The sequence below is a fragment of the Sylvia atricapilla genome, chromosome 3 (genome assembly GCF_009819655.1).
Source record: "Sylvia atricapilla isolate bSylAtr1 chromosome 3, bSylAtr1.pri, whole genome shotgun sequence".
Taxonomy (NCBI): Eukaryota; Metazoa; Chordata; class Aves; order Passeriformes; family Sylviidae; genus Sylvia; species Sylvia atricapilla.
In genome coordinates, this window is record NC_089142.1 from 93,280,448 (window position 1) to 93,292,518 (window position 12,071).

At 36.4% G+C, this 12,071-nt stretch overlaps 1 protein-coding gene across 1 annotated transcript in view; it reads right to left on the bottom strand.

Moving 5' to 3' along the window:
• Window positions 1-12,071, bottom strand: part of USH2A (usherin) — a 377,078-nt gene that overhangs the window by 290,601 nt on the left and 74,406 nt on the right. Inside the window, exons 15-17 of the mRNA XM_066316187.1 lie at window positions 9,373-9,536; window positions 5,265-5,423; window positions 1,339-1,833 (exon numbers count right to left, since the gene is read on the bottom strand). Of these exons, the coding sequence (XP_066172284.1) occupies window positions 1,339-1,833; window positions 5,265-5,423; window positions 9,373-9,536 (818 nt within the window). The remainder of the gene's footprint in view (window positions 1-1,338; window positions 1,834-5,264; window positions 5,424-9,372; window positions 9,537-12,071) is intronic.

The following is a 12,071-nucleotide window of genomic DNA, read 5'->3' on the forward strand; positions in this document are numbered from 1 at the left end:
AAAAGATATCTGGATTTCTACTATAATGCAAACTTTTTTTTTAAGACAAAGTGAAGAGAACTTTTGAGCGACATTTTAATAATTCAAATGCCAACATTTTAAAACATATTAGTGGATAGGAAATACATGCTCATCAGTTTTATATCAATGCAAACTTATTATGTACACAGGAAGGCCTCACCACTCTGGGGTAAAAAAAAAAAACAGTGTTGTAATATGAAGGAACACGTGATTTAGGTTGGATCATGAAATTAGTTTAAGATCATAAGAAATCTGACCAGAGATTTCTTGCAAAGATAGGAGAAAACTGCCATAAAATTTATGTATTTGGGTCTGTATTCATGCACTAAACTAGATTGATTGCTTGGGAGGAAGAGCTTTTCTCTTTGTCTTTGGAGAGACCAGGAAATCTGACCAGACATGGAGGCAAATATGAGAACACTGCTTAAATCTGCTCATGCTGGCCATTAGATGCATGTCATGGCTATGGACTGTGAAGAGTGTATGACACAGGTTGAGGCGCCAACAGCAAATATCATGACCTGCATTGTAAAAACTACCCCTCTAAGTACACAATTATTCTTGTGAGGGCATTCTTACTGTCCAGTCTGGAAATAGTTGGAAAATGAGACTCTGAAAGTGAAAGCTGAGCTCCCCACAGACAGATGCCCATTCTGGGAAGAGATAAAAATGTTTGTTTTCACATGCACAAATACTTGTGCACATTAGTGCGAGTTCACAAAACTCCATTGTTAAAAGACAGTTTTACCAATAAATTCTGTGGTATCACAGAAGTATCCTACAACAGCTGTGTTCTCAGTTTCAAAAACCTAAAATATTATTACACAAGTTAGACCAGCAACTCTTGGCAATCACCTAATCCCTAACAAAGTTATACTGGTAATAAAATTGGCTACTGCACATGACGGATGGTTTCAAAAACAGACTTCTCTGTTAATTCTAAGAATTTTTTCCATGACTGTTATCTGCTTATTTATTTTTTGTCAGGCAATACTACCACATCTGTCTGAACTAAGCAATCTGGCAAATTAGGAAAAAATTAATTTTACTGTAAATGTTTGATTATAAATGGGATTTTTGCTGCAGCAGATGCCACTGAGTGCTAAATCCTGGACCCAAAAGTCAGTGGATTTTTGAACTCCAGAAGAACAAAACACAGACTCTGGGGATAAACTTAATGGCAAATAGGCAAATTAGGAAAATGCCTTACTTCGTTTCTCAGTGTATGGCACATGGACAAGGATATTCTAATGAGATTTGAGGAAATGCTGCTTTTACCTTGCAAAGACTTTGACAAAAGTAAACACAATATCCTACCATTTGGTTTCTCAGGTGGTGACCATTCCACAGCCAGTTCCGTAGAGCTGATGGTTTCTACAGTCGGTGGGTGTAGCCCTTCTGGAGGAGCCTGTGCAGTAACTACTGTTACTGGCTGGCTCTTTAAGCAGCCTCCACTAGTGCAAGCTTGCGCAGAAAAAACATACTTTGTAAATGGAATGAGATTCCAAATAATTGCTGAAGTCTTTAAGCCTTCATACTGACCGCAAGGCTGCAGATCAACCGAGCTAGTACAAGTCAAAATGTATTTCTCTATGGGCCCAGAGTCATTGGAGACGCTTGTCCAGTAAAGTAAAACAGAGTGGTGACTAACAGGAAAGACAGGATTTAAATCCAGACTTCCTATAGGTGTCCCAGATTTTGTTCTGTATGTCACTGAGTCACTTTTTGTAAAACCATGAACGTTGCTGGCTTGGATATAATAGGAGTAGAAGGTATATGGAGCTAACATGGTATCAGTGAAGGTCTGAACACCTGGAACAAACAGGTGAGAAGAAAACTGTATCAGTCTAAGACATTAAAAATAATCTCAATTGCTATACCTAAAGTCTGTCCAGCTCTAATCCAAGACATATTTATGCTTGTTCACACGCTCTTCTTGAGATTATAAACACTGCAGCTTCTCAGGTTTTTTTAGCACAGGAAAAAATGGTCCCCTTGATCCTTTATTACCTTCCACTGCGCATTAGCATCATTAGGCAAATTATTTTTCCACTGAACTTCTAGATCCTGCTTTAATCATTAAGATTAATACAATTATCTTCTCATTCCTCTTTTTCTTCAAAATAATTACTTCAAATGTAAATCAGCATCAATATTAGTGAATATAATTTAGAAAAAGAAGCCAAAGCATTGTGCAAACTTTCAGACCTCTGTTTTTGATCAGTTTGATGGCATTAGACCAAACATTTCAACTTCATGTGCTTTCACTCCCTCACTCCTACTCCTAACATTTAATACCTAATTTGAAAAGCATCTGATCTTGGATAAGAAGTGAAACAAAAGTGCAAATAATTATTACAAAGGTATATACAAAGGTTATATTTATCTTCCTTACCCCTACTTCCCATTATTCTTAGTTAGTAGCTTTTTTAGCGTCTCTTTAGTACCAATGGCGATTAACAGCTCCTGTGCATATCCCAGATGCAGTTATACATCTTAGTCATCACAGCACAGTGTGAATTTATGTACAACCGTAACACCATACATTCTTTTGCCTTAAGAAATAGTTAACATTGAGAAATATATTATGTGTCAGAGCACAGATACTCATAAAATTTTGCAAAGCAAATAAAGTGGATGAAGCTATTTCTACATCCTCTCGGTACACCCAGACTGGCAAGTCAGCCCTGAATACAACTTAAAGAAAAGTACCACAAAACTCAGAGTATTACTAGATATTCAACCTTTGATATTGCAGCACAAAAGCAGCAGAGTCAGCCCAGTAACTGCTTACAGCACTTCTACTCCTTATAGCAGTCACAACATTATCACTGGAGCCCAGCAATAATGAGACCACATTATGTCATCTTCAGGCCTTGCAAACCATGGTACTTCAGGCTGGGCCCGGGAACAACTCTGCCAGCTGAACAGAGGCTGCTGAGACCTTCCTGTGTGTTAGTTAGTGGTGAGCAGGCAGAAGATGCAGCAGCATCTCCCCCCTGCACTTGGCACTGGGGAGGTCCCACCTCAAATCCTGTGTTCAGTTCTGGGTCCCCACTACAAGAAAGGCATTGAGGTGCTGGAGCATGTCCAGAGAAGGGCAACAGAGCTGGAGAAGACTCTGGAGCACAAGTCCTATGAGGAACTGCTGAGGGAGTTGGAGTTGTTTGGTCTGGAGAAAAGGAGGCTCAAGAAAGACCTTATCACTCCCTACAACTTCCTGAAAGGAGGTTGTAGCCTGAGGATCAGGCTCTTCTCTCAGGATGAGAGGAAATTTCTCAAATTGTGCTAGAGGAGGTTGAGTATTTGGTATTAGGAGATTAGATATTATAAAATATTTCTTCATGGAAAGGGTGGTGAGGCTTCGGAATGAGCTGTCTGGCAGTGTGGTAGACTCAAGATGTCTGGAAGTATTAAAAAAAAAATGTAGCACTTGGGGTATGGCTTAGAGAGGACATGGCATTGCTGGGTTAATAATTTGACTTCTGATCTTAGAGGTCTTTTCCATCCTTAATGAGCTTATGATTTCATATTTAATTACATTTCTATGTAATTAGAAAAAAAAACTCGATTTGGAGTTAAAATTGTCAGTAACTTTGGGTTTTTTTTCACCTTTTAGAGCAAGTGGTTAATTTTATCCTCAAGACCAAGACTGCTCTGGGAAACCTGAGGCTTTTCAGAGCAGTTAGGAAAACACTGTTTTAATTGGGCATTCTGCAATACTACCATCCACGTCACCATGCTGATTATTCTTAATTTTCCTTGTGAAGTTCAGTGTTTCTATAAAACTCTCATTTAGATATAAGATAATGTTAATCCAGTTGTACTCTTAGCTCATAAACATTACAAATTCAGAAAAGTTCTGTCAGCATTAACAACATATTTTTGATATCCAAACACCAGCAGATGATTTCATATCACTAATTAGGGGAATTTCCAGGAAATGTCAAAAATGTCTTTTGAAACCAAAACTGGTTTTAAGAAGATAATGTTTTGTTAAATAGAAACATGTTGATGTCTCATTATCCAGTTAAGTAGGTCCAGAATTTTCTTGCTTTCTACAAAGTATGTAGGTAGATAATAACATCCTCAACAATGCACTGTTTCAAGTACATTACTAAATAGATTTATAACAATGAAATATCATCTTTTTTATTTTGAAATCAATTCAGATTTTTACTAAAGTTAGGCCTTTAAACCAATCTAAGGAGTTCAAATATTCTCTATTAATTCTCTAAATTTTTTTTACATTTTTTTCTCTCAATCATTCAATCCCATGCTTACATAAGATCACGTATCTTTTCCACAGTATGCACAGAAGAGTGCCCAAATTCACAATATAAGCCACATAGTAATGAACTGTAACTGAAGCATGAACCAAAATGTAGAAATGTGAGGTGCATTCCAAAGGATCGGGGATTCCATTGAAAAAAAATTTTTTTTTTCTTCCCTCCAGGGTACACATCCACAATTAGAGAGACACAACATTAATGCTGCATTGGTAAGAAACTGCAACAAACTGAAGAGGCTCCTAGAACAGAGGTCAAACCTTAGAGGCATTAAATCACACCCATCCTCTCAATAAAAACACTTGTGTGCCATGTATACATAAAAACAGTATCCAAATCCATCTCCTTTTTTTTGATAAATGGATCAATATTAGCACAAAATGGCCTTTCCAGTTTGGACGGAGTGTCGAATCCTTTAGGACTGCCTTCTGAGGATCTCTTGGCAAGCCTCAACATGAGAGAAGTGGTGCTGCTAAAGACAAATCAGGAGCTACACTGATAGCTTAACAGAAGGTGCTAAAAGTTAGAGGCCACAAAAAGCTTTCCTATCTGTTAACAGTTTAAAACCAAGAAGATGAAAAAAGAAGTTTAAACACATTATGGCCTCTTCTGTTCACCCAAGTTCTTTATCTGTCACTTTGACTCTCAGGTTTTGGCAGCTGGGTATATTTTCAATAAATACTTTCGGTAAGTCAATTTTAAATTTTTTCCGATTAAAAAGTAAAATAATTATCAGCCATTTTGGGTGATTCTGTTTGCCAGATTTTAGACTAATTATTCCTTTCAAGCAAAATTAATAACACAGAACAGTAACTCATTAAAGGGAAAGAGGATAACGTACTCAAAACATTCAAACAGAATGATAATGACAGGAGTGAGAAATAGCTAAGAAACACCACACATAGATATAGATATATACACACACAAGTACAAAATCTTTGTCATCTTACTTACTGTAAGGATGATAGTCTTCAGTTGTATAAATTTCTTCCTCATCCCTATACAGCTGGTAAATAAGCCTGTTAGAATTTGGAGAGTCAGGGGAACTCCATGAAAGATTGATAACAGAGGAATTGAGAACTTCTCCTGTAGGAGGTGGTTGCTGTAAAGGAGCTAAAACATACACAAGAACTGAGGATGTAAAAATTAATGTAATCAGTAATCACACAAATTTAAAGAAAAATGCATAGAAACTGCTAAGCATTCTTCACTCTAAAAACCTTTTTGATGAAATGCACAGTCATCAGGGCAAGACACTAATAGACTAAACTACTCCATTCAAATGCTTTCCAACAAAGCTTTTTATCCATGAAAAAAGTGTATATATTTAAACAAGTGATGAATAAACTAAATCTCCCTTTCCACGCCAAAATAAAGCAAGTGTTTTCCAAACAGGTGGGTTGTGTATTTTTTTAAATGTATTTCAAGACCTCTAGAAAATGAGAACCTATTTATATGGTCACTTTATTCAAGTTTCTAGTTCAATAAGGATTTATTTTTTCAGAGGATTCATTCCATTTTAGCATAGACCAGGCAAAAATTTCTCAAGTAAAATACAAATGAAAAGTCCAACTAAGTCCAGATTTCACTGAAGTGTAAAAATAAGTTTCCTTAATATAATAAAATCACAAAAACATAAAGGGCAAAATTTTGAAGTTTATTTAGGCAATTCACTTCCATTTGTTTCCAATGAAATTGAAACCCATGACAGTAAGGTATCTAAGGTATGGTACTTTAAGAAAACAGCTTGACATGCTTATTTGCAAAAATACAACTCTGTTACCACCTCCATTAACTTTGAAATATGTGCTGCTTAATTGCCTGTATCAATAAAGAGAAAAACAAACTTGAAGTTCAAAAGTCAAATGCCTCACATTTTAAGAAAGAGCATTCAAAATCCCCCCTATGCCTGTTTTTTAATCCAAATGTATGATCATGGTCCTTCTTAATGTAACAGCTAATACTCAGAAATTAAACTTTTATACATATATACACACATGTTTACATAAACATGTGTTTTGATGGATGGACTCAATTATCTCAAAGGTCCTTTCCAACCTAGAGGATTCCATGATTCTATATTTATGATATTATTCATGTCACAGCATGAGTTCACAGTTTGCTGTAGGACCTCCAGGAATCCAGTCACACTGAGGAGAGCCCTACCCTCTGTCCCTCCTTACACCATACACCAGGCACAAAACAAGATGGGTCTGTTTTGGCAGATAGTAACTGCTATCAAAGGCAAACTGTGCCATTTCCCCATCCTTTCCACCAAGGGAGTGTGGATCTAGATGAAAACATTTTGCTCAAGGAATGAGAACAGCCCAGGGCAGCACAGAAATCAGCACATGGAGTAAGCTACCATGAGCCGGATTCAGAACCACTCAATTAACTTTCCTCTCCTACATTAAGTATTATATGAAAACATCAAGATTAGAACCATGGATTTTATTATCTTCTTTTTATAAACTTTTATCTTCTTCATAATGTGGATATTTGCTTACTATCACCAGAAGTTAATTGCTAAAATCTGTTCAGCCAAGTTAACAGGAGAGAAAAGCAAAGAATGAAGTTGCAGAAAGAAAATGTTATGAGGACCTCAAGCCAGACAAGTGATAGATGTAGAGACTTATGCCAAAATCAGTGGGCCATACTTTATACAAGTTTTTAATACAAATGTAGAAAGTGAGGTGAAGCTCTCTATTTAGAGTAATATAATGAAAAGCCCTGCTTCTCCTGCAGTCTCTCAGCCAAGAAATAGCACAAAATAATTCTAGAATTCATTGGATTGAACTGAACATAATCATCATCTTCCCTTAGAAAGCATAGGTTGTTTTTCTGCCAATCTGGAGCTTTTGAGTTCTTCTCACTTACTAAGTGAATGTATGTTAAAGTGTCTACAGGAGTAAAGTTTGTGAACCAGAGGAAACAAGTGCTTCTAAATCACTTTGGTATTTGAAAGATTTTCTCTCCATGTAATACATACTTAAAAGACCTGAGGAATCACAGAAATTTACCAGCATCATCTTCATTCTCCGCTGGCAGTCTCACACTATTGCATATTGCTTCCATAGGTTTACTGGCCTGAATTTTAAATATGTAAGCAAAAAACTTCATTGAATATTTTTGTGCAGCACCTAAGATACTGCTAAGTAAAAAAAATTGCTAAGGAAAAAGTTCTTTTTCCTTAAAGAACACTATTTGGGCCGTGAGATCAACTTACATTTGCTTCACTTGGCAAAGACTTATACCAGTAATGAACGTGTCAACAAAATACTGTTCTGCAATGAAAATAACTACAAATGCCAAGCCAGGAAAAGCTCCATATGTGTGCAACAAGTTGAAATATTTTGGCATGAATAACCAAAATACTTCAATTGCTATATCCTCTGTGTCCAGAAGAGGACTCCGCTTGTCATTTAGAATACTGCCTAATGTACTTTAATCTAACTAAAATCTATTATATTATTTCTCTGTCATACTATTATTAATCAATTTTATAGTTGAATTGCTATTGACCTTTATCCAATGTGTACCCCAACACAAATGAGTAGGTTGGCTTATGTTTGTAAAGCACTTCAAAGATGAACAGCATCATAAAAGTGCCATGTATTATTATTATTTCACATTCAATTGAAACATCTTACAGTTTTTAAAGAAACAACAAGCCAATCAACTGCTTGAACGAAAAATAGATACTATGCCTTCTACAGAAGAATACAGGGAAAAACAAAGCAAAACTATTTAAATACTTCCAAACTTTGAGGAAAGTTAAAAAATTTGTCTTTGGAAATCAGTCTCTTTATGACATCCATTTATAATGTTGTGCATTCTACAGTGCATATTATTTGAAATTTAAACTGATTTACTGTGAAATACAAACTGATATCAAAGTGAGAGCTGCCTCTACCTGTACACACTTTTACATCTCTGCTTGCAAATCTATGGTTTTCACATATCACAGTTATGAATATCATATAAATACCCATGAGAACACACAAAGAAATATTTTGTTGAAAGAAGATCCAGAAACATATTCCAGAGATAATCTGGGAACTTCTAACCCTGTTGTTGCATTACACACGGCCACCTGAGCTAACTGTCACAGTATGACCAGTGTGGCCATTATTAATTAGGCCTGCTGACAGAAATGTCCAGTTAGCATCTGCAGAGCTCCTCACCCATTTTTTACAGGACTTCCAAGGCTGGGCTGTTAACTGTGTATGGCAGTAAGGGTGCCACCAGAATGTAGTACAGCTTTTCCAGAGTAGCTGAGCTCCTTGGGCAAGCTTTGGCATTGCATAGCATGATGCCCTCAAAACCCATGTCTGAACATTGACCCAAAGGCAACTTAAGTACTCCAATTTTCTCATGGCATATACTTTCGCCATTTTTTCTTTAAAAACTCTGCAAGCTTGGAGACTCTGTGCTGGTGATCTTCATATCCTGATGTTCCATTGCAATTTTTTTCAGTAGAATTCATGATCTGACTCTCAATATAGGCCCCATCTCATACATGCCAATTTATGACGCTCTGTTACAACACATCACATATTTTCCCAAAGCAATTGAAAAAGCATCCCAGGAAGACAAAGCTACATTGCACTGAGGAGAACACTTGGAATTAATCACCAGGAGTAGGTTTTCAACAGACCTTCTGTTCTCCAGACCTTCTAAAGGCAGACGTCCTGGCTCCTGTCAGTGGCAGGAAAGGTGGCTAAGCTGTAAGTTGTACAAATGCTGTGGTATTCATGTGACTAAAAGGTGAACACTGGAGTAGTCACCACGAAGAAAATGTGCAAGGAAACTATGAGTTGTCACTTCTCCCCCGGATTAAACTACAATCCTAACGTGTATGACATAAAGGATTCCCTCTACATCTCTCTAGAAAACAATTCTAAGATACAGTACAAATCAATGGAACTTCAGTGACCTTATATTTGGGGGTGGGGAGGGAATAAACCCCAGTTTTATTACAGCTGACCTAATTCAATACTCACTAAATCAATTAAAAAGTTTAATTTGAAAGACATGCTTTTAAGACCTAACATCCACTTACTTTTACTGCAGCCAAAGAGGTTGTGGACATCCAAATTACTGGCGTCGGGAACACAGTTGTCACATTTCAAGCCAGTTACAAATTGTTTACAAACACACTGTCCAGTAACAAGATGACAAGTCCCACTAATGGCTCCTGCAGGATGACAATTACAGTGCTGACATCTATAAACAAAAACAAATCAAGGAAGTCATCAACACACATCAACACTTCAGTTAAGCACAGTAGGGTTTTGTTTAAAAGATTCTTGGGCAACATAATTAAAACATCATAAACAGCTCAGTAGCCTGAAACAGAGCAGAAAATCTATTAGTCTGATTAAAACAACTTACAAAAAAGGTGCCCACTATAAAAATAAATATTTCACTGCCAGAATAATATTCTAATTTATATTAAAATGGCTTAGAATTAAAGAGCTTTTATATATATTGATCCATACACAAACTGGATAATAATGTTTGGTAATATCCACATTATGCACTCAATCCTGCATCCTTACTCAGGCAACCTTTCTTGAGAGCAACAGAGTTCAGTGATACATATGCAACCAGCTGAAGAGGTTTCTGCACAATATAGGCAACTTCTACCTGAGGGAAAACTAGGCTTTAGTTGGAAAAAAAACATCAATTAATAATTTCTTGCCCACAAAAGCAACTTCAGGTTGAAAAGAATAACATATATGAATAAAGGAGAATGAATAGTGACCAAAACTGGGAGAAAAAAAAACCTCAGATTAAAACAGCGACAGAAAACAAAACAGCAGAAATACAAATATTGCAACAGAAAGCACAAATTCTTTGCAGCCTAAAGGACAAAATTTGAAATAATTAATATAATAATAATTGAATAATTAATCAAATGTGCAAGTAAGTTATTCTTAAATGAAAAAGAACAAAAACATTAAAAGCACTGGTATCACACAAATGCCACACCTCAATTCAGTAAATCTCTCTGGCAGCAGTAGAATATTTTCAGGATTAATTTATGCTTTGGCTTTTGCATGTGAAACCCCTTGTGATCAACTTACTCTTCCCCAGATACACTATTTCCTCACTGACACTCATTTATAGTATGGATACTGATGTCAGATTGTACAAATATTCAAAGAGTTTCAACTTCTCACAAATTAAGCAAAGCAAATGACTACAAATATTGTAATGCTACCCCTTGCAATACAGACTGCCATTATTACTCATAACAAAGTCAACAGTGGCAAATAAAACTTCATACTTTAGATTCTACTTTCACTATATTTTACTTGCTGAAGACTAAGACTCTGAAAAACACATGGTCTGGGAAACATGTGGGAAGCTACATAGCAGGTAAAACATATTGGCAAGTCTTCACTTCCCTCCCCTTGTCCTGCACTGGAAAACTCCAATTCTCAGGCAAAAGCAACATCAGCCTCAAGGGAATTTTTAATTACTCCAGATGCCAGGTCCCAAGGTGATGAAGCAGCAAAAAGAAGAAGTACCAGAGAAGTCCACAGCAGTCATGCTATGTCCCCTTTATTCTGCTAACCCTAAGACTAAACAATAGTCAGTTTATATTTGGCTGGTCTTTCCTTGGCCAATTTCACCAAACCCAAGGAAATATAGTTACTTTGCCATCTTCCCCACCATAACCATCACAACTTGGTCTGTATTTCCTACTATCTTCACGAAAGCAGAAAAAAAAGGTGAGTTCAATTATGGTTTAGGCATCAGCTTTTTAAGGCAGGGAGAGAGAAGGGAAAGGTGGACACTATTTTCACATTAGGACACTAAAATTCAGGTCACTAATCAGTGAAATAGGCATTAAATGTGACAGATTTTTAAACAAGCTTAAGGAAACTCTTCACATACATTTTCTGCCTATCGCAGAGCTCCCTGTATTAGAGTTCCTTTAGTCCACAGCAGCTCGTGCTGTGTGATCTCCTGGGGAATCATTCAACACCCTTAAAAAGGCTGATAAAAGCTAAAGCTGCAAAATAAGCTGCAAATTTGTTTTATGGACTAATATCCTTTTGAGAATAAATAAAATACATTCTCTCTTGGAAACCACTATACTGTAGTTTGCTATCTTTTACAGTCAAGAGAAAAGGGCACCTTTTCAAAAGTCTTTTCATCTACAGACAGTGCATCCAAATCCCCCTTTAAATAGAAGTTTTGTTTAGAGTATTTTAACTAAAACCCTAGTTTATTTACAAAAAAAAAAAAAAAAAAAAAAAAAAAAAAAAGTAATTATTTGCTCAGTAAAACAGTATTTATTCAAATTTCATCTTTTCATTACATGCTGATTATATATTGGGGGGGATGTTGACAAAAGTTTCTTGATAGATAAACAGAGAAAGAGAGAAAGACAAGCTTCACTTATTTTTTCTGTATATTATTGCACCTTTTATTCATAAGGGTCTCCTGATTATTCTAGTTTTGTTTATCATTCACACATGACAATCAAACTCAATACCCCTACAGTCACAGTGACAGTTCTCTAGCCCGGAGTGGGGCTATTCCTTTCTGCTTGTAGCATTTTTCTTTTAGGAAAAGTGTAGTCTCCCTACCTCCACCTATACTGAATGAGGCTCCTGATCCTGCAAATAACAGCAGATATTTCACCATACTCTGTTCCATGGGACTACACATCATTTCTGTGTAATCACATGCATCATGTTCTAAAACTGCAAAAAAACTAGAACTGGATTTGTCGGTAGGCATAGT